The sequence below is a fragment of the Grampus griseus genome (genome assembly GCF_964374135.1).
Source record: "Grampus griseus genome assembly, chromosome: 8".
NCBI lineage: Eukaryota > Metazoa > Chordata > Mammalia > Artiodactyla > Delphinidae > Grampus > Grampus griseus.
Window position 1 is genome coordinate 72,474,503 of NC_139002.1, and position 20,906 is coordinate 72,495,408.

General features: G+C 45.3%; 1 protein-coding gene across 1 annotated transcript in view; it reads left to right on the forward strand.

Moving 5' to 3' along the window:
- Positions 1-845, forward strand: part of OTOG (otogelin) — a gene marked incomplete at both ends in the record, with an annotated part of 85,477 nt that extends 84,632 nt beyond the window's left edge. The window contains 2 exons of the mRNA XM_082660099.1: positions 458-537; positions 645-845. Coding sequence (XP_082516225.1) covers positions 458-537; positions 645-845 — 281 coding nt within the window. The remainder of the gene's footprint in view (positions 1-457; positions 538-644) is intronic.
- Between the last annotated feature and the right edge of the window lie 20,061 nt (positions 846-20,906).

A 20,906-nucleotide genomic window follows, 5' to 3' on the forward strand; every position in this document is an offset into this window, starting at 1 on the left:
GTCCTGTTTGATAGCTGTGGAAACCGAGTGATCCTGCTATGTGCGAGCATCGTGCTAGGGACTGGGGTTTCCATTCACTCAGGAAATTGCGGGATCTTAATGCTTGAACCGAAGCTCAGAGCGGGGAGAGGATACATCCAGGGTCACCAGTGGATTAGAGACAGGCTTTGGGGCTGGGGTGGGCAGGCAGCTTGCCTCGTCCCCAAATCCTCGTCTTCCCTAGCCCAGAGTCCCCAGGCCGTCCCTGGCATCCTTCCCTGTCTCACCCATCTCCCCTGCCTTGTCACCTCCACCTCCTTCCAGTGCACTGAGCTAAAAGGGAGGGGCTCTAATGCATGGGCACTAACTCTGGTAGAGGGACCCTCCAGCATGACACTAACTGCCCCAGTCTGGCCCAGCCTGCTGCCCCGGGAGCACTTCTCAGCCGCAGCTGCCTCACCCACCCTGTCCTCCCCAGGTAAAGAGGACGGACGCTCTTGCAAGAAGGTGATGATCCGCATGACCATCCGTAAGAATGACTGCAGGAGCAGCACCCCTGTGCGTGGCCCCCGCAAGGCGGTGGGGGGGTGCAGCCGACGATGGGGATGGGGGGCTCTGGGGGATGGAAGCCACACAGGTTGCCTCACTGGCCTGCCCGTCTCCAGGTGAACCTAGTGTCCTGCGATGGGAGGTGTCCGTCCGCCAGCATCTACAACTACAACATCAACATCTTCGCCCGCTTCTGCAAGTGCTGCCGCGAGGTGGGCCTGCAGCGGCGTTCTGTGCAGCTCTTCTGTGCCGCCAACGCCACCTGGGTGCCCTACGTAGTGCAGGAGCCCACGGACTGTGCCTGCCAGTGGTCCTGAGGCCTGCGGGCTGGGGCGGGCTGGACCACTTTTTGCTTCCAGCTGACCCAGTGTAGGGTGGACGGGGGGCACTAAAGGTGTGGAGAGCTGGTACATGCTGAGCATGGAATGGCGGGCAGAGACACAGAGAGTGACTGAACGGGCCACACCGGCCCATCCTGGCTCCCTCTCTGGGCTCCCCCTCCTCCACATATGGGAGAGTGCCACAGCCTGGGGCTCAGGGAACTCAGCTCTGTCCCTGGCTTGAGGTCTGGGAAGGGCCCTCAGTCAGGGGCATCAGCCCCTGCACATCTGGGACTCTGGCTGCAGTGCTTTGGTAGAGGGGGTAAGAGTTTTCCTGAGAAGCCGGGACCAGGGCTGGACCCAAGACCCAGTGGAGGGGCCAGATGTGGTGGCCCATTCTCTTTCTCGGCCCTTTTGACCACGGAAGAACCACAGACTCAGTAAAAGGAAAGGGGGCTTAAATTGAAACATGAAGGTCTGTGTATCGCTGCCCAGGAGGACTTCCCAGAAGCAAAGAGGGTGGGTTCCCAGGCGACGTGCTCTCACCAATGTCTGTGAGGTCAGTTCCGGAGACTGGGGAGTAGACTCAGTGAGCTTCAAGCCCCCTGTAGCCCCAAGAGGGATGCCCTGGTATTCTGTTATTGACCTTGCAATTCAGGAAAGGATTTAGAAGAGCAGGGCCACGGCTGCTCCATACCCACCTACTCCCATCCCTCAAAACCGGCCTCCCTGGCCGGTGGGCTGGCTCTGGTGAGGTGTGGTGGATGAGTTGTGCTGGACCCTCCTCAGTGAGGGTGCAACTCATCCCCATGTGGGTGGACAGCCCCCCCTCTGAGGGCCCTAGGGTGTTTAATGATACCTTCAGCTTGCAAGGGCAGACCCTGGCTTTACAATGTGCCTCTTCTCCAAGAACATAGCAGAGCTGGTCTCTGGAGGGGCCCGAATGTGAGTTCTGTGGCTCAGCCAGTTCCCAGCTTTCTACTTCATGGGATTGTCCAGCAGGAGAGCAACAGTAAGTGGAAAATGCAGGCCCTGTGCGTGTGCAGCCGCCTCTGAGCATTTCTCAGAGCCTTGTCTCTGAACCAGTGTGTCCTTCCTAAAGCCAGCCTAGGGCCCCCTCCACACCCCACCCTGTAGCCCTCTGACCCTACATACCACTTTGTGCTGCTGGGTCCAAAGGGCATGAACATGAGGTTGTTCAGACGCCAGCACTGCCCTGTATGTCTGGAGATGTGTGGCTGCCCTGGTACCCCTAGGATTGGGGTTGGGGCCCTGTTCCAGGATGGCCCCCAGCTGTTCTTGCAGCCTCTTTGTTCCTGTATCTGTGTTCTGTTTATATATCCAATAAACCACAGGAAGACATCAGACCTCTGAGCATCTCTGAAGGTGTCAGGTTTGCTTTGAATCTGAAGGAATTTCAGCTGTGAAGACGAAATCCTATTTTATGTCCATGGAGGTCACCCTGACTTCTCTTGCCCCACCCGTGCCCAGCACTGTGCGCCACTCAGAGCAGGTCCTCCACGGGCATCTGCTGGTTTGAATTGAACTGATAGGAGGCTGGCTCCTAGAGGAGGGGTGGGGAGAAGGAAGAGGACTTTGGGAGCTGGAAAACTGGCACCCAGGTGAGGGGCCTGAGGAGTGGTCTGAGCTCTGTGGGGCCAGGGACAGATGCCTCTCACACAAGATGTGGATGGGTCAGGCCCTGAGAGTACGCTTCCTGTTGGCCTCTCAACATTTCCATATTTATTTCCCTATTCTCTCATAGAGCTTGGTAAGCTTTGCAGCTACTGTTGACTGTGCTAAGGTTAGGGAGAATCTAGGGATCGGGTTGTTAGTGACGCTTCAACTTTAAAGTACTGTTGGCACATCTAAGAGGCAAATGGGAGAATGCTTTCCCGGGTTGAACCATTTGAGAAGGAATAGGAGAGGGGCGGCCTGAGGAAGCACCAGCCAATAAGAGGGGGATACTACTAGGGCCTGGTTCAATGTTTGGATGCAAGGGCTCCACTCAGCCTGGAGGGGTAGAGCATTTCCTGTGAAGCTAACACTTGGAAAGCTTAGTTTTTATTTCACAAATATGTGTCTCCCCTCATGTTATATCTGTCTGCTAACATGAGCCCTGGGACTTTTCCTAATGAAAAGAAAGCTTTACAGCCTCTTAAGAAACACACTTCTAGATAAGCAGTGGATCAAAGAATAAGTCAGAGTAGAAATTAAACAATATTATGATCCTCATGATTATGAAATTACAACACATTAAACTTGTGAGATGCAGCTAAAGGAGTACTTAGAGGGACATTTATAGCCTTAAATGCATACTTTATATTTCTTAATTTCCTATCGTTATAGCCAGAGGTGGGGTGGGGCAAAGCTTCTCCATCACTGATGATAATTAAAGGTTTGTAATCAGTCATTTTCTCAGCACAACACACTCCCTAAGTCACATATCAACAGCTTTCAGAGAGAGTTTTGAACCCTGAGTTCAACAGAACATGACTTTAAACCAGCCTTTAAAACCAGCCTGATTTAAAATACTAATTCTATCATACAGCAAGATGTTTAGATTAAGACAAAGGTGGCTCTTTAGTCATTGCTGGAACCCCAGTGTTCCTGGCTGTTCAGCCCTCACCTCACTACTACTCCCATCTGTTTACATTCATGTATAAGCAGGCAGACTTTGAACAGGACCACTCCTTGTTAGCTGTTGTGTAAACAGGCAGAGGGCATCAGCTCTAGCCAGCCAGCCTCAGCCTAAACGTCTTCCTGCAGCCTTAGTTGGAAGGGTGGCCTCAGACTTTCAGAGGCCTGCTCTTCAAAGCCTATCTATAACTGGTGACCCAGCTTTGCTGACTTGGCCCTCGTGGCTCCAGTGGGCAGCAGTTTCCAGGCTTCCTGCTCCACCCTCACTATATACTCACAGGTGGCCATAGATTCTGATGATCACACCAACTGCTGGAATCACAGTGTTTGTAGGTTTCCAACCCCCACCCAGGAACCCCCTCCTGCCTGCTTCTCCTGGAAGTCAACCTCACACACCAACCCTTTGGCTAAAACTCCCAGTCCTGTTCCCCTAGCTTCCTCCTGGGGAACCAACTCTTTTGGGCTAAGACACTAGTGAAAGAGTAACAAGAAGCAAATCACCTACCAGCATGCTACCCTGCTCTGCACTGAGGGAAAATAGGAGAGGATGAGGATTTTAAACCTAAATCAGTGTTGCCCAATTGCTCTCAAAAAGCCAGTACCCAGGGCTTCCCTGGTGGCGCAGTGGTTGAGAGTCCGCCTGCCGATGCAGGGGACACGGGTTCGTGCCCTGGTCCGGGAAGATCCCACATGCTGCGGAGTGGCTGGGCCCGTGAGCCGTGGCCGCTGAGCCTGCGCGTCTGGAGCCTGGGCTCTGCAATGGGAGAGGCCACAACAGTGAGAGGCCCGCATACTGCAAAAAAAAAAAAAAAAAAAATCCAGTACCCATAGTGTTGATATGAGTGTTCATTGATACAGAGTTGATTTACATTAAAAATACATACACCCTTTGACTAAGCCATCCTATTTCTAGACAGCTGTGGTAGGCTGAAATACAGACCTCCAAAAATGTCCACAGATTAGTACCAGGAACCTCTGAATATGTCCCTTACATGGTAAAAGGGACTTTGCAGATGTGATTAAGTTCAGGATCTTGTGGTGAGGAGATGATCCTGGATTATCCAGGTGGGCCCAATATAATCACAGGAGTATTTGTAAGAGTGAGGCAGGAGGATCAGCATCAGAGAGGGGAAATGTGATGACAGAAGCTGAGGCTGAATTTTGTGGTAATTTGTTACAGCAACAGGAAACTAATAGAGCATCTAAAGAAATAATTCGTACGAAGAGACATGTGCCAGGATGTTTACTGCAGCATTGTCTTAAGTTAAAAAATATTGGTGTGACTTTCCTGGTGGCACAGTGGCTAAGACTCCATGCTCCCAATGCAGGGGACCCGGCTTTGATCCCTGGTCAGGGAACTAGGTCCCACATGCATGCCACAACTAAGAGTTTGCATGCCACAACTATGGAGTCTGCCTGCCGCAACTAAGACCCGGCGCAACCAAATAAATAAATATTAAAAAAATATATATATATATTGGTAACAACTTTAAATGCCTATCAGTAGGGAATGATTAAATAACCTGGTACAGCCACATTGTAGAATATTATATAGCCCTTTTGTAAACTGATACAGTGGGCTCTCCAGGATATGTTAAATGAAGAAAGGAAATTGTGGATCAGTTCCCATAGAATGACCTGCTTCCTTTATGCTTCTATGTGGGGACACATACACACACACACACACACACACACACACACACACACACACACACCCATTATATCCCTCTCATTACATTGAAGGGTTTTCAGGACTGAGGAGGCCCTTCCTGGCTATTTGGGCCAGCTGGTTCAATGGCAGCATTGGTCTTAGAACAGCCTATTTGGTTCTGAGGGTCCCAAAATCTGTCGTTGTGTACAGAAGGATGAAGTAACCACCCCAGAATAGGCTCAAGGCATATCTATAGCATCTTCCCCATCCTTTGTTTCCTATCCACTCTATGCACATGACTTAAAGCTTGAGGGAACCCTGGAGGCCACACACCAAACAGGTAAGGAAACAGAAGCCTAGGACCCAGCCGCTCAGAAAGCTGGTAGCCGAGCTGGGCGGCTGCCCAGTCTGCAGCCCCCTGTGACGTATTTGCCAACACGAGGGGTTCTGAGCCCCAGAACTATCCCATTTTCCGTGCTTCAGGCTCAAGTTCCCGCCCTGATTTTCTGGGCTTAATCCTCTTCCTGTGGAAATCAATAAGGACATTGTGATGGAATGATTCACGTTCAAGGTCAGGCCGGAGCAAATTGGAGGCGACATGCTGATTTTACTGCCCTCACTTAAAGGAGAGCCAATCCTGCTCACAGACCCCTTAACCCTTTCTTCACCACTCCCGTCGCTGTGTCAGCACCTGCCCCGCGCCGGCTTCAGCCTTCTCCTCCAGGCCTAGGTCTCTGGGGTCTGTTCGTCCATGTGTGGCCCTGCCTTTTACATCTCCCCAAGGCTCTGACCCCACAGGCCTTGGAGTGTCACGCACTTGTCGTGGTGGTTTGGGGAAGGCAGATGGCAACCACAGTACTGAATCAAACAGGAACAACTTCAAGGTGAAGGTTAAACGCTGCCTGTGTAAGTTCACTGGCCATGTCCTGCCCCAGGAAATCTCCTCAAAGCAGAGTGTCTCCTCCTTCCAATCTTCTTTTCAGAGTTCCAGTCCCCCTCTTCCCTGATTTCTTGGGTTGTCCAACATGGGATGATGGAGGAGCCGGGGGGACGAAATTCCTTCTTTCTTTCTTTCTTTTTTTTTTTCATGGTGTTCCTGGGTAGCTGGAACCTTGCATCCAAAATGATTCAGACACCCTGGCTCCTCTGTCTGGAGGGTCCACCATCTTCAGCACGAGCCTTCCAAAAGTGCCATGCTCCTCTGCAGCAAGCCAGCCCCGGGGAAGTGCAGGAAGCATGCACTGAAGGTTTGGGGGAGCAGGACTGAAAGTGGCCGGCTCTCTTCCACGTGCATCCCACTGGCCAGAACTCATGTACATGGCCACACCTAACTGCAAGGGAGGCTGGGAAATGTAGTCCAGCTGTGTGCCTGGGAAGAAGAGGAGATGGTTCTGGTGGACAATGTCTTCTCGGTGAGGAAGCAGAGATAGTGTGGACAACGCTAAGGAGTTTGGCTGAGAAAACAGAAGAGAGATAGGGCATGAGGTCAAGGGAAGGTTTGTTTGTTTGCTGGTTTGAGGAAGGCAGTGACTTGACCATATGTCCTGGAAGGAGCCAGTGGAGAGAGCAGTAGGGTTTTGCTAGGAGAGAGATCAAGGGTCTCAGAGATCCCATGGCTGGCATGAGGAGGGCCAGTGATGGATAAAGGTGCCTCTGGCTGGATAGACCCTGCCCTAGATCTCTATTTATCTCTGTCTCCCCAGTGTCTAACACAGGGCACTGAAAACTGAGAATGAACATGCCTTTATTTTTTTAATTAAAAAAAAATTTTTTTAACATGCCTTTAAACGTGAAAGCAAGGGGGCCCGGGCAGCAAGCAGTTAAAGGGTATGGGGTGGGCAGAGTGGGGGGCCAGGTGCCCCCCACATACCGTGGCAGTGCCAGTTAATCCCCTGCAGCAGGCAGGAAGCCTGCACAGCTGTCCTTCCCAAGCTGGAACTGTACCCCAACCCGGCCCTTTGCCCAGAGGTCCTGGCAACCCAGGGACTGGGGTGGGGTTGGGGGGGAAGATGGGTGGGCAACATGGAGGGTAACTGGTCCAGCCCCTGCACCCCTGGAGAACTTGTTCTCCAGAGCCGAGCATTCTCTAGGCTTGCTGCTCAGCCCTCACTCACCATGAAGCCCCACCTCCCTCTGGGCCAGTGTCATCCCAGGCAGCTCAAACCCAAACTCAGTCCCTGTTCCTCCTGCACCGTGTCTGTTCCTGCCTCTGCATGGCCTATGGCCTGTGCCTCACCTGGAATGTCCTTTTCCTCCCTCTCCCTAGGCAGTTCTTGCCTACCCTTTAGACCAGCCCCGGCTCCCACCCTCACCGCAAAACCCCAGCCCACAGAATCCTTCTCTTTGGCCGTTAGCACCGCCCTCCACCCCCAGCCCTACATTCTGCCTCTCTGGGGTGTCCCATGCCAGCCTGTGTCTATGCTGTGCTCAGGGAAGCAGGATGCAGGCCAGGCTCCAGCATTCACTCATTATTCACCCACATCTCACTGACAACCCAGGAGGAAACTAAGGCTCAGAGAAGTTAAGCAACTGCACAGCTAGAGCGTGAGGGAGTCAGGACTTGAGCCCAAGCTTGCTTAACTCCAGAGCCCACACTCATACTTTCCTCTTCCACCCAGGAGGAGCAGTAGCATGAAGGGGATTGCTGGGTGCCTGGTAGCTAGGATTCTGGCCCCTTTTCCTCCATTAGGCCAGAGGGGACAGTGGAAAGAGGGCTCTAGTCTCTCTTCAGCTAGTTACCATTTACAGGAACATTGGCAAATTTCAAGCTTCAGTCCCTCATTGTGAAGAGGGGTGACAGGTTCTGCATCTTAGGGTTGGCATGAGGGTCAAATGAGATCATGGATGGGAACGGGCTGGACAACTGCAGAGGCTGTGGCTGTGTGTGAGGCTGCCTGGCTGAGCCAGCTGTGCCCAGGACAGGAGAAAAGAAGAGGCCAAGAGTCCAACCCAGCCCCAGCCTACCCTTCATGCAGGGGCTCTGGGGCTCACTTCTAAGCCTTTGCCTCTGCTGGGCCCCAGACCACTGTGTATCCAGCCTCCATTCTACTGAACCTGACCATCATTTCCAGATTGCTGGAGCTGAAGATGGAGCAGGATGCAGTGAAGAGCCTGGATTATGGGCTCAGGCTCTGTCTCTGAACAGCTGTGTGATTTATTCTCTCCAAATCTCAGTTTCCTCGTCACTAAAATGGGAGAATCTGGCAAAGTGATGGTGAGAATGTTTATCGAGAAAGCACCTGGCCTATAGTAGACGTTTAATGAGTGGAGCTGCTATTACCACTATGGGCAGAACCTTAAAGATCATCTTCAAATTCCACATTTTCAGGAGCAGAAAATAGATCCTAGAGAGACAGTGACCTACCCAAGCACTCACTGCAAAGTGAGCAACAGTGGAGGAAGCACCAGACTCCAAACCCAGTGCTCCTTTCATTGCATCCTCCAGGGAGTCTTCCCTGAACTCCAATCCAGGCCGGGCCTCACTGCTCTGACCTCATGGCCTCCACTGTCTGAATCACCTGCTGGGCCTTCCACAAGATTTGTCTCCTTCTGAGACAGGACCCGAGCCTCTTACTCCTGCTCTAGCCTCCCCAGAAGTAACTGTCACAAGGCTGGGTCCTCTGCAAGGTGTTCAGGTCCAACCAGGGACATTCCCTGGACTTGGCTGAGCTAGGTGACATCAATTCCCAGGATGGAGGGGAGAGAGAAGTAAGAGAGGGAAGGGTTAAAGGCTTGGCAGCTGGGGAGGGCAGCCTGCAGACGGCCCAGCCCAGCACTGGGAGGCCTGCACCATTCCATTCCTTTGCAGATCAGTTACACCCAGCTGTCTCCCTCCCCACCGCCAGTGCCCCTTGGATTAGGCGGGAAAGGATCCCCGGCCTGCAGCCTGCACACGGCCCATGGGGAACAGCGCCTGCAGCCCACGCCTCTGCGACAGCTGCTGAGTGTCAGGCAAGAACATAGATCAGCAGGATCCTGGCCGAGGTGCACCCAGCCCGGGCCCTGCCCCCAACATGTGCAGGAGGGGCTGCCTGAGGAGGAAGGGGGTCTGTAAGGGATTTGGGAGGTACAGGGAAGGGACTGCTCCCAAAAATATCTCCTCTGCCCATATGTCACTGTGCCTCAAATTCCACCATTAGACATCTTGGAAACTTTGGGTCTTCCAAAGACACCAGTTAAAAACTACATTCCATGGAGTAGCTGGCATTCTTATGCACTGCTTGATGGAAATATCTTGATAAATTTTACGAAAATTTTATTAGACAAAGTATGAAGTCCTTCAAAAATGTCTATTCCTTTGTCTCAGTGTTTCCACTGAGGACTTTAACTTAAAGAAGAATTTAACTTAAATAGTTTATAATGTGGAAAAAATATTGTGGGCTATAGTTTTGAGATTAAAAAAGCCATATGAAATGTCAAAGAAAAGTTTTAAACTAGAAAATTCTGTACCTGTATTGAAAAACAGGAAACAATTCCATCGATAGTCCAGATATATGAAATTTCTGGAAGCTATGAAGCAAATGGGGGAGAGCACAGTGTGTAGGTTGGACAGACTGCCTGGGTTCCAATCATGGTTGCTTCACCTACTAGTTCTGTGACATTGGCAAGTTACTGAACCTCTCTGAACTTCAGTTTCCTCAACTGTAAAATTGGAATAATAATTACAACAGTTGTGAGAATTATGCAAAGGTTAAAAGAGTTCATATGTGGGAGACATTTTTGTGATCCTTTCATAAGAAGAACCAGCGTGGGCTTCCCTGGTGGCGCAGTGGTTGAGAGTCCGCCTGCCAATGCAGGGGACACGGGTTCATGCCCCGGTCTGGGAAGATCCCACATGCCGCGGAGCGGCTGGGCCCGTGAGCCATGGTCGCTGGGCCTGCGCATCCGAGCCTGTGCTCCGCAACGGGAGAGGCCACAACAGTGAGAGGCCCGCGTATCGCAAAAAAAAAAAAAAAAAAAAAAAGAAGAACCAGCGTCACCCAATGAATGAATGGTTGTGGTATGTCTCTCCCCACCTCCCACCTACATGGTTGCTGAGGAACCCCACAGGGTACCAAATCTAATTAATCTTGACTTTTATTATAAATATTATCAGTCAATTAAAACTCACTGGCTATTTGAAAATGATGGATGACCCAAAAATAGTGTCCAAGTTGAGATGGCAGGGGAAATTTCCCTCAATGAAATACCATTAATTCGAGAAACAGGAAAGACATGAATACTATTCTCATTAACATTCCCAGGATGATTCATATCAGGATATTTAATTGTCCATAAAGTAGGAGGCTTATATATAAAAGCATAGTCAAAAAACGAAAGAGAGTTTTAGAAATTGAAAACATACATGACCTCATAACAGAGTACTATGCAAATTGCATACTTACCCTGCAATTATAAGCAACTAGAAAATTGGACAAAATACATGAAATATGTGTCTTCAGACATCGGACAACAGGCAGTGCAGGACTGGGACCCCCAAGGCAAGGGAAACAAATGAAGTGAGTCTTACTAAAAATCTCCAACTATCTGCCTGAAGGCCTTTTCTGGAACAAAGTGCAGATAGGGGGAAGCCCAGAAGTGCATGTTGGTCTCACTGAGTTGAGGAGACAGAGATCAAATTCAGGAAGTCTGAAGCAACTGGAATTTGTGTGGCAGACTACCAAAGCAGAGGGAACTATGTAGAGAAAGAGCTCCAGAAACCTGCGTAGATTACATCTGTTGCCGAATACTAAGTGCACAGGTGTAGGGTGGACATTCATAAGGCTGGGCAAAGAATTACTGAGTAACTGTCAACTGAGCAGTTCCTGCAGCTTACACAGGTCTGGGAGACATTCAAGTGCTTACCAGTCAGAATGGAGAGACCTCACTGAACCTCAGCACACTTAACTGGGTCTCCAGAAAAGGTCATACCTTAGAAATAGGACTGGATAAATAGAAATAGGAATAGGTAAACACCAACCCTAGGGTAAATCCTATCCTAAACCTACCCTAATTAAGGCTTGAAACAAACCTCAAATTGACCATGCTGTTACACAACTAACTTAACTATAAGACCCAACAAAATCTAAATATTCTTTAGAAAAAAACCCAGATACTCAACAACATAATAATGTCTAGAATTCAATAAAAAATTACTAGGCATGCAAAGAGGCTGGAAAAATTTGACTCATGACAATGGGAACAATCAGTCCAATGGAAACAGACATAGAAATGACAAAGATGATGATAATAGCAGACAAGGAGGTAAAAATAGCTATTATAAATATGCTCACGAAGCAGAGAAAAATATGAACATTGTGAGGAAAGAAATGGAAGATATAAATAAAGAAAATGGAACTTCTAGAGGTGAAAACACAACATTTTTAATGAAAATGGGATTAAGAATAGATTAGAGACTTCAGAAGAAAAGATCAGTGAACTTGAGAACATAATAAGAGAAACTAACCTAAATGAATTACAGGCTGAAAAAAATGAATAGCACCTCAGTGACCTATAAAACAATATGAAGAGATTTTTAAAATACATGTAATTTAAGGCCCAGAAGGAGAGAAGAAGGGAAAGAAAAAAGTTATCTTAAGAAATAATGGCTGAATCCAGAGTATACAGAGAACTCCTACAACTCAACAACTAAAAAACAAACGACACAATTTTTAAAAGGGCAAAGGACTTGAACAGACATTTCTCCAAAGACTATATCCAAATGGCTAAGTAGCACAAGAAAAGATGCTCACTATCAATAATCATTAGGGAAATGAGACTCAAAAGAACAATGAGACACAACTTCACACTCATCAGTGTAGCTACTATTCAAAAAAAGTAACACATGTTGGTGAGGATGCAGAGAAACTTGAACACTTGTTCACTACTGGTGGGCATGTAAAATTGTATAGCCACTATGGAAAACAAAGTTTTCCCTTAAAATTAAAAGTGGAATTAACACATGATCCAGAAATTGCACTTCTGGGTATATATTTAAAAGATTTGATAGTAGGGACACAAACAGATGTTTGTACACTCATGTTTACAGCAGTTTTATTCACAATAACCAAAATGCAGAATCAACCCAATTGTCCATTGATGGATGGATGGATAAACACTCAATGTTTATACATACAATGGAATATTATTCAGCCTCAAAAAGGAAGAAAAGTCTAACACTTGCTAAGGATGAGCCTTGAAGGCATTATGCTAAATGAAATAAGCCAGTCACAAAAGGACAAATACTGTATGATTCCACTTACATGGTATTTAGAGTAGCTTAGCTTTGTGGTTAGCCAATGAATTGGACAGAAGTTATGCTTAAACACTGCAAAATCGGGACTTCCCTGGTGGCAGAGTGGTTAAGAATCTGCCTGCCAATGCAGGGGACACGGGTTCAAGCCCTCCCCAGGAAGATGACACATGCCGTGGAGCAACTAAGCCTGTGCCCCACAACTACTGAAGCCTGCGTGCCTAGATCCCATGCTCCACAACAAAAGAAGCCACTGCAACGAGAAGCCCGCGCACTGCAACAAAGAGTAGCCCCCGCTCGCCACTAGAGAAAGTCCACGTGCAGCAATGAAGACACCACGCAGCCAAAAATAAATAACTAAATTTATATTAAAAAACCCAAAAAACAAACAAACAAAAATACCTCAAAATCCACAAGGCCCTGTACTCTGCTTATCAACCTATGTGTGGGTTGACAAGTGCACTCAAATTTTCAGTCATGGTACTGACATAAGACTAACACATAGATCAATGGAATAGAATTGAGAGCCCAGAAATAAACCCATACATTTATGGTCATTTAATTTTTGACAAGGGTGCCAAGACAATTCAATGAAGAAAGAATAATCTTTTCAACAAATGGTGCTGGAACAACTCATGCAAAAAGTGAAGTTGGACCCATTCCTTACACTATACACAAAGATTAACTCCAAATGGATTATAGAACTAAATGTAAGAGGTAAAACAATAAAACTCTAAGAAGAAAATATAGGAGTAAATTTCCATGACCTTGGGTTAAGTAAAGCATTCTTAGATGTGACATAAAAAGCTCAAGAGACAAAAGAAAAACAGATACTTTGAATCTCATCAAAATGAAAATTTTATGCTTCAAAAGACAACATCAAAAAAGTAAAAAATAAACAAACAAACAAAACTTCACAGATAGGAGAAAATATTTGCAAACTTTATGTCTGCTAAGGGACTTGTGTCCATAATAAATAAAGAACTCTTACAAATCAACAAAAACAGCAACAACAAAATCCAGAAAATGCAGTTTTTAAAATGGACAGAAAATTTGAATAGATGTTTCTCCAAAGAATATGTATAAATGTTCAATAAGCACATGAAAACATGGTCATTAGCCATCAGGGAAATGTAAATAAAATGCAAAATGAGATACTACTTTACATCCACTAGAACAGCTATAATCAAAAAGCCTTATTGCTCTTATAACAGGTGTCGGAGAGGATGTGAACAAACTGAAATCCTCATACATTGCTAGCAGGAATGTAAAATGATGCAGCCATCTTGAAAAACAGTCTAGTAGTTTCTCAAAATTTTAATCATATGGTTTCCATATGACCCAGCAATTCCTCACCTAGGTATAAACCCAAATGAACTGAAAATATACGTCATGCAGAAAATGTTCAGCAGTGTTCATGGCAGCATTATACTTAATAGTGAAAAAGTGGAAACAACCCAAATGTCTATCATCTGATGAATGAATAAATATAATTTCGCACAAGGAATATTATTCAGTCATAAAAATAAATGCCATACCGATAAATGCTACAACATGGATGAACTTTGAAAATAGTATGCTAAGTGAAAGAAGTCAGTCACAAAAGACCATGTACTGTAATTCTATTTATATGACTTGTCCATATACACAAATCTATAGGAATGGAAAGTAGATTTGAGGTTTCTTAGGACTGGAGGGTGTTGAGGGACATGAGGAATGACTGCTAATGTATACAGGGCTTTTCGGGGGGTGATGAAAATGTTCTACAATTGATTATGGTGATGGTTGCACAACTCTGTGAAGGAAATAAAAGAACATTTATTGATACACTTTAAAGGGGTGAATTGTATTGTATGTGAATTATATCTAGATAAAGCTGATATATATATATATATATTCAGATACATAAGCAATGATTGTCAGACCAGATAAGCAAAGCAAGAACTAACTATATGCTGACTCCAAGAGGCAACTTTTAGATTCAAAAAGGCAAATAATTTGAAAGAAAAGAATGGAAATTTGTATATTCTGCAAATGGTAACCATGATAGAGTTGGAAAGGCTATATTAACATCAGACAAAATAGACTTTAAGAAAATAAATATTCTTAGAGACAAAGAAGAATGTTTCATAAAGATAAAATGCTGAATACATCAGGAAGGTACAACAGTTATACATGTAGAAGCATTTTACAACAGATGCCCAAAATACATGAACAAAACCTGACATAACTGAAAGGAGAAATAGACAATTCAACAAATATAGTTTAAAATGTTAATATCCTTCCCTCAGAAATTGATAGAAAAATTAGACAGAAAATCATCAATAAGAGCACTTGAACAACACTGTCAACCAACTTGACCTAAATGATGTATATATATATCATTCCATGAACAGTGGTGACATAAACAATTTTCAAGCTCAAATGGGCCATTCCCCAGGAAAGACTATATGTTATATTATTAAATGAACCTCAATAAATTCAAAAGGAATGTAGTCATACAGATGATTTCCCCAGTCATGGAATCATGTCAGAAATCAACCAAAGAAAAAATCTGGGAAATCTCAAAATACATGGAAATTAAACAACATACTTCTAAATAAACAAAAGAAAAATCTCAAGTGAAACTGAAAATATCTTGAACAGAATGGAAAGGAAAACAAAATATATTTTTAAATTATGGGATGCAGTTAAAGTAGTCCTTAGAGGAAAATGTATAGTTTTAAACATATATTAGAAAGAAAGAAAGCTTCAAAGTCAATAATCTGAGTTTTTACCTCCAGAGGCCATAAAATGAAGCCTGAATCAAACTCCAAGTAAGCAGAGGACATTAATAATAAAAACCAGAGCAGAAACCAATGAAATAGAAAAAAGAAAAACAATGGCAAAAGCAAATATAGCCAGAAATTAATTCTTTGATGAGATCAACAAAACTGATGAACTTTAGCCAAATTGACCAAGAACAGAAGAGAGAAGGCACAAATTACCAAAATCAGGAATAAATGAAAGCAGGAACATCACAATAGATACTACAGAATTATAAGGGAGTATTATGAATAACTTTATGCCAACAAATTAGAAAAGTTAAAGTTTTAAAAATTCGGGACTTCCCTGGTGGCGCAGTGGTTGGGAGTCCGCCTGCCAATGCAGGGGACACGGGTTCGAGCCCTGGTCCGGGAAGATCCCACATGCCGCGGAGCAACTAAGCCCCTGCACCACAACTACTGAGCTTGCGCTCTAGAGCCTGTGAGCCACAACTACTGAGCCGGCGTGCCACAACTACTGAAGCCTGTGCACCTAGAGCCCGTGCTCCGCAACAAAGAAAAGCCACCTCAATGAGAAGCCCACGCACTGCAATGAAGAGTAGCCCCCACTCACCGCAACTAGAGAAAGCCCGTGCGCAACAACAAAGACCCAATGCAGCCAAAAATAAATAAATAAATTTATTTGGGGAGAAAAAAAGGTTAAGCACAGACGATCCTTGATCAGTTTGCTTGATCAAGAACATTTGTTCTGGGCTTCCCTGGTGGCGCAGTGGTTGAGAGTCCGCCTGCCGATGCAGGGGACACAGGTTCGTGCCCTGGTTCAGGAGGATCCCACATGCCGCGGAGCGGCAGGGCCCGTGAGCCATGCCCACTGAGCCTGCGCGTCCGGAGCCTCCGCAGCGGGAGAGGCCGCAACAGTGAGAGGCCCGCGTACCGCAAAAAAAAAAAAAAAAAAAAAAGAACATTTGTTCTTTCCCTTCCATCCAAACTCCCCAACCCACAGTTATGCATCTTTCAATGCCTCAGCGATCTTCGAACACCCTTGACATACAGTCTACATCACTAGCCAGCACATGTGTGTGCACCTACCCACATGCACATGCAAAAAAAGCTGCCTCACACAACGCTACGCTTCTTGCGGGCAGCACCTTCTGGTATGTTAAAATCCATTGGATTTTGAAAAATTCTCATTGCATCCACTCGACTGACTTCTAATTGGTAGTAACCTGTAGTTTGAAAAACACCACCAGAGCCAGAATGAAAGCACGTCAATTTATCTGCACCAACTTTTTAAAGTTCAAGTTAGCCTGCAGGGACTGACCTGGGTTTTCAGGTTGCTTTACATACTCAGGAGAAGGAAAGGTTTTAGACAAACATACACAAGTTGAAAAAAGGAAGCCCTAATCCCTCAGAGTGGATTGACAGATTCCCGCCACTGTCCAGAGGCCTGAGGTTCAGGGCCGGAACGTTGAGCCATCCATGGAAGTTTTTAGCAGCTCCTGAGTTTTGATTTCAAAACCAACCATGTGTTTAATTCCAAAATAATTCACTCCAGGGAGATCAAATTCACTGAAAGTTGCCTTCCTGCAGGACTTGGTTTTAGACGTCATTTAGGGACAAGGAGGAGGAAAAGGAAGTGTGTGGATCCGACTGCAGGAGCAAACAACAGAAAACAACAATTCTGTGAGTGGAAGGAGAAGGGATGGCTGAGTACAAGCCTCCATGTGAGGGTTTCAGATGAAGCCAGGGGTGTGGGGAACAGGGGCTGAGCACAAAGGTTAAGTAACCTAGACTAGGGGTGCAAAGAGCAGACCTGGATCTGAGGAGGCACAGAGCCAGGGCACGTTGTGACTTTTAAGGGGGGATACTGTTCAACATGTTAACTATTCTCCCTTCCGTCCATTGTACTATCTTCCATCCTAAGGCTCCTCAGGGAATTTGATTAAATTAAACGCACAGACAACATGATAACAGATGGTGACCAATAAGAAAAAAAAAGTAAGCATGTACTTCCATAGGACCCAGAAATTCCATCTCTAGGTAGATACAGAAGAAAAATGGAAATTTTTGTACCCTAAAGACTTGTAGGTACAAGTTCATAGCAGCATTATGTATAATGACCCCGCACTGGAAACAACACAAATGTCTATTAACAGGTAAATTAATAAACTAATGGCATGCACATACAATGGACTACTACTCAAGAATAAAAAAAATGAACTATTAATACATACAACACAGATGAACCTCAAAAACACAGTGCTAAGTGTGAAATGCCAACTACAAAGAACTACATATTGTGATTCCATTTATATGAAAAGACGAAACTATAGAGACAGAAATCAGATCAGTGTTACCTGATTCTTGGGATGAGAGTGGAATTGATTGTAAATGGACAGGAGGAAACTTTTAAAGTAATGGAATTATTCTGAAACTGATTGTAATGATGGTTACAGAACTGTATAAACTGCATAAACTGCATCATACTTAATAATGAAAGACTAGATGCTTTCTTCCTAAATTTGAAAACAAAGGAAAGATATCTGTTCTCACCACTTCTATTCAGACTTGCCCTGGAAGTTCTAGCCACTGAAGTAAGGCAAGAAAAAGAACTAAAAGGTAGAAACAAACTCACAGACAGAGAGAACAAATTAGTGGTTACCAGTGGGGAGAGAGACGGGAGGGAGAGGAAATATAGAGGTGAGTATAAAAGAAAAAAGGGTTATTATGGGATTATATGAAATCATGTGTGTGAAACTTTTGAAAACTGTAAAGCACTATAGAATTTAAAGAATCTTTCATTCAATAAAAATTGTTTAAGATTAAAAAATAAAAATATAATTTAAGAAAAGTTTAGAAGAAATAAAAGTTATACAGATTGGAAAGGAAAAAATAAAACTGTCTCTATTTACAGATGACATAATTGCCTCTGCAGAGAATCCCAGAGAATCAACCAAGAAGTGTTAGAAGTAATAAGTGAGTTTAGCAACTTTAGGATGCAAGGTCAACGTATAAGGAATTTGAAATTAAAATTTAAAACAAGTGCTGCATCAGCTGGGACCAGCATAGACTGAGTGGCTTAAATAACAGAAGTTTAGGGCTTCCCTGGTGGCGCAGTGGTTGAGAGTCCGCCTGCCACTGCAGGGGACACGGGTTCGTGCCCCGGTCTGGGAGGATCCCACATGCCGCGGAGCGGCTGGGCGGGTGAACCATGGCCGCTGAGCCTGCACGTCCGGAGCCTGTGCTCCGCAACGGGAGAGGCCACAACAGTGAGAGGCCCGCGTACCGCAAAAAAGAAAAAAAAAAAAAAAAGCCAGAAATTTATTTTCTCATGGTTCTGGAAGTTGGGAAGCCCAAGATCAAGGTGCAGGATAATTTGGTTCTCCATTTGCCTGCATTGTTACTAATCTTTGTCCTGGGCAACCACTGAAGGTTGATGGAGAAGAGCCTGCCAGTGAGTATGAACCACCCTTTTGTTTGCAGCTCCCACAATTTCTATACTTCCACATTAACCCACATTTGGCCTTTAACAGTTTTAAAATTTTATCTCCTGAAATAAGTCAGACAGAGAAGGCCAAATACTATATAATCTTACTTAGGTACATAGATGTAGAGAACAGATGGGCGGTTGCCAGGGGTGGGGGAACGGGGATGGGGGAAATGAGTGAAGGGAGTGAAAAGGTACAAATTTTCCAGTTATAAAATAAATGTCATGGGGACTATAGTTAATAATACTGTATTGCATATTTGAAAGTGGCTAAGAGTAAATCTTAAAAGTTCTCATCACAAGAAAAAAATCGTTTGCAACTATATACGGTGACAGATATTAACAAGACCTACTATGGTGATCATTTCACAATATATACAAATATTGAATCGTTAGGTTGTACACCTGAAACTGATATAATGTTATATGACAATTATACGTCAATAAAAAATAAAATCATTTGGGGGCTTCCCTGGTGGCGCAGTGGTTAAGAATCCACCTGCCAATCAGGGGACACGAGTTTGAGCCCTGGTCTGCGAAGATCCTGCGTGCTGCGGAGCAACTAAGCCCGTGCGCCACAACTACTGAGCCTGTGCTCTAGAGCCCGCGAGCCACAACTACTGAAGCCCGCACACCTAGAGCCAGTGCTCCACAAGAGAAGCCACCGCAATGAGAAGCCCACGCACCGCAACAAAGAGTAGCCTCTGCTCATCACAGCTAGAGAAAAGCCCATGCGCAGCAACGAAGACCCAACGCAGCCACAAATAAAAAATAAATAAAATAAAATTATTAAAAAAATTAAAAATAAAATCATTTGATGTATCAAAAAAATAAAAATTTATCTCTCTTCTTTTTACCTCTTTCTCTGGCACCTAGATCTCTTCTTCTCATACTCTACCATAGGTAAGCAAATGCTCACTTCCTGCCTCTGCTTGGAGACCCCTGTCTTTCCTTAGATTTCAGACTGCTTCACTACCCTGAAACTTCCACTCTGGATGGGTTATTAGTTATCTACTGCTACATAACAAATTATCCCTAAACGAAGCAGCTTAAAGCAATGCACAATTATTATCTCATGTTTCCATGTCTCAGGAATATGAGAGTGGCTTAATGGGGCTGTTCTGGTTCAGGGTCTCTTATGAGGTTGCCGTCAAGCTGTCAGCCAGGGCTATAGACAGCTCAAGACTTGAACAGAGCTGAAGAACTTTTCCCAGCTCATGCCTACGGTTGTCAGCAGGCCTCAGTTCATTGCTGGCTGTTAGTCAGAGACTTCAGTCTCCTGCTACGTGGATCTTTCCATAGGGCTGCTCACAGCATGGCAGCTCACTTCCTGCAGAGCAAGTGATGAGAGAGAAAGAGAGGGAATGAGAGGGAGAGAAAGAGAGGACCCAAGACAGAAAACTGTATTCTTTTATAACTTGGTGTTGGAAGTGGCATATCATCACTTCTGTAGCATTTTATGGCTTACACAGACTGACCCTGGTACAATATGGAAGCCAATTACACGAAGGTGTAAATACCAGGAAGTAGGGGGTCACTGGGGGCCGTCTTGGAAGGTGGCCACTACAGACAGGTTCAAGAAATATGGTTTTGTAGTTTATGCAGTTTTTTCTTTTTGTTGGTGCAGGAACAGTGAGTGACTCTCTTTCCAGCTTTCTACATCCCAGGCAAAAGCAGAAGCCTTGAGTCTCTCTATATTTAATCTCATATCTCATGCTTTTCACCTCTTTGTCTTATTGCTCTGTATTTTGGGAGAATTCCTTGGCACTATTTTTCAGTTCACTGATTCTGTCTTGGGTATGTCCATCAGGCTTTCCATTATTTTTCTACCACCAATCAGGTTGCTATTTCCAAGAAATAAAAAACCTGAGTGGTTTTTTAAAAAAACATAGGCTCACTTATGCAGGTTCTTGGTAACTGCTGATGGTCCAGGGATGGGCATGTGACCTGAAGTTGCTCAATTAGACTTATGAAAAAGACTTACCTTCTACAGTTGAGGAGAGATTATTTTCCTCTTTCCCATTAAATTAAATAAAGGGGTAAAAATTCCTTGTTTCTGCTGGCAGCTACCTCACAACGAGGAGACAACCATCTCATGACACGGAGTAAAGCAAAGCTGAGAGTCAGAAAGACCCTGAGTCCTTGATGACATGGTTGAGCTGCTGAACCAACCAATCGTGAGGCCCATTTGATCTCTGAACTTCTTGTTAGTGAGTTACTAGATGCTTTTATTGTTTGATCCAGTCTGAGCTGGGTTTTCCTGTAACCAGATCCATCCTGTACC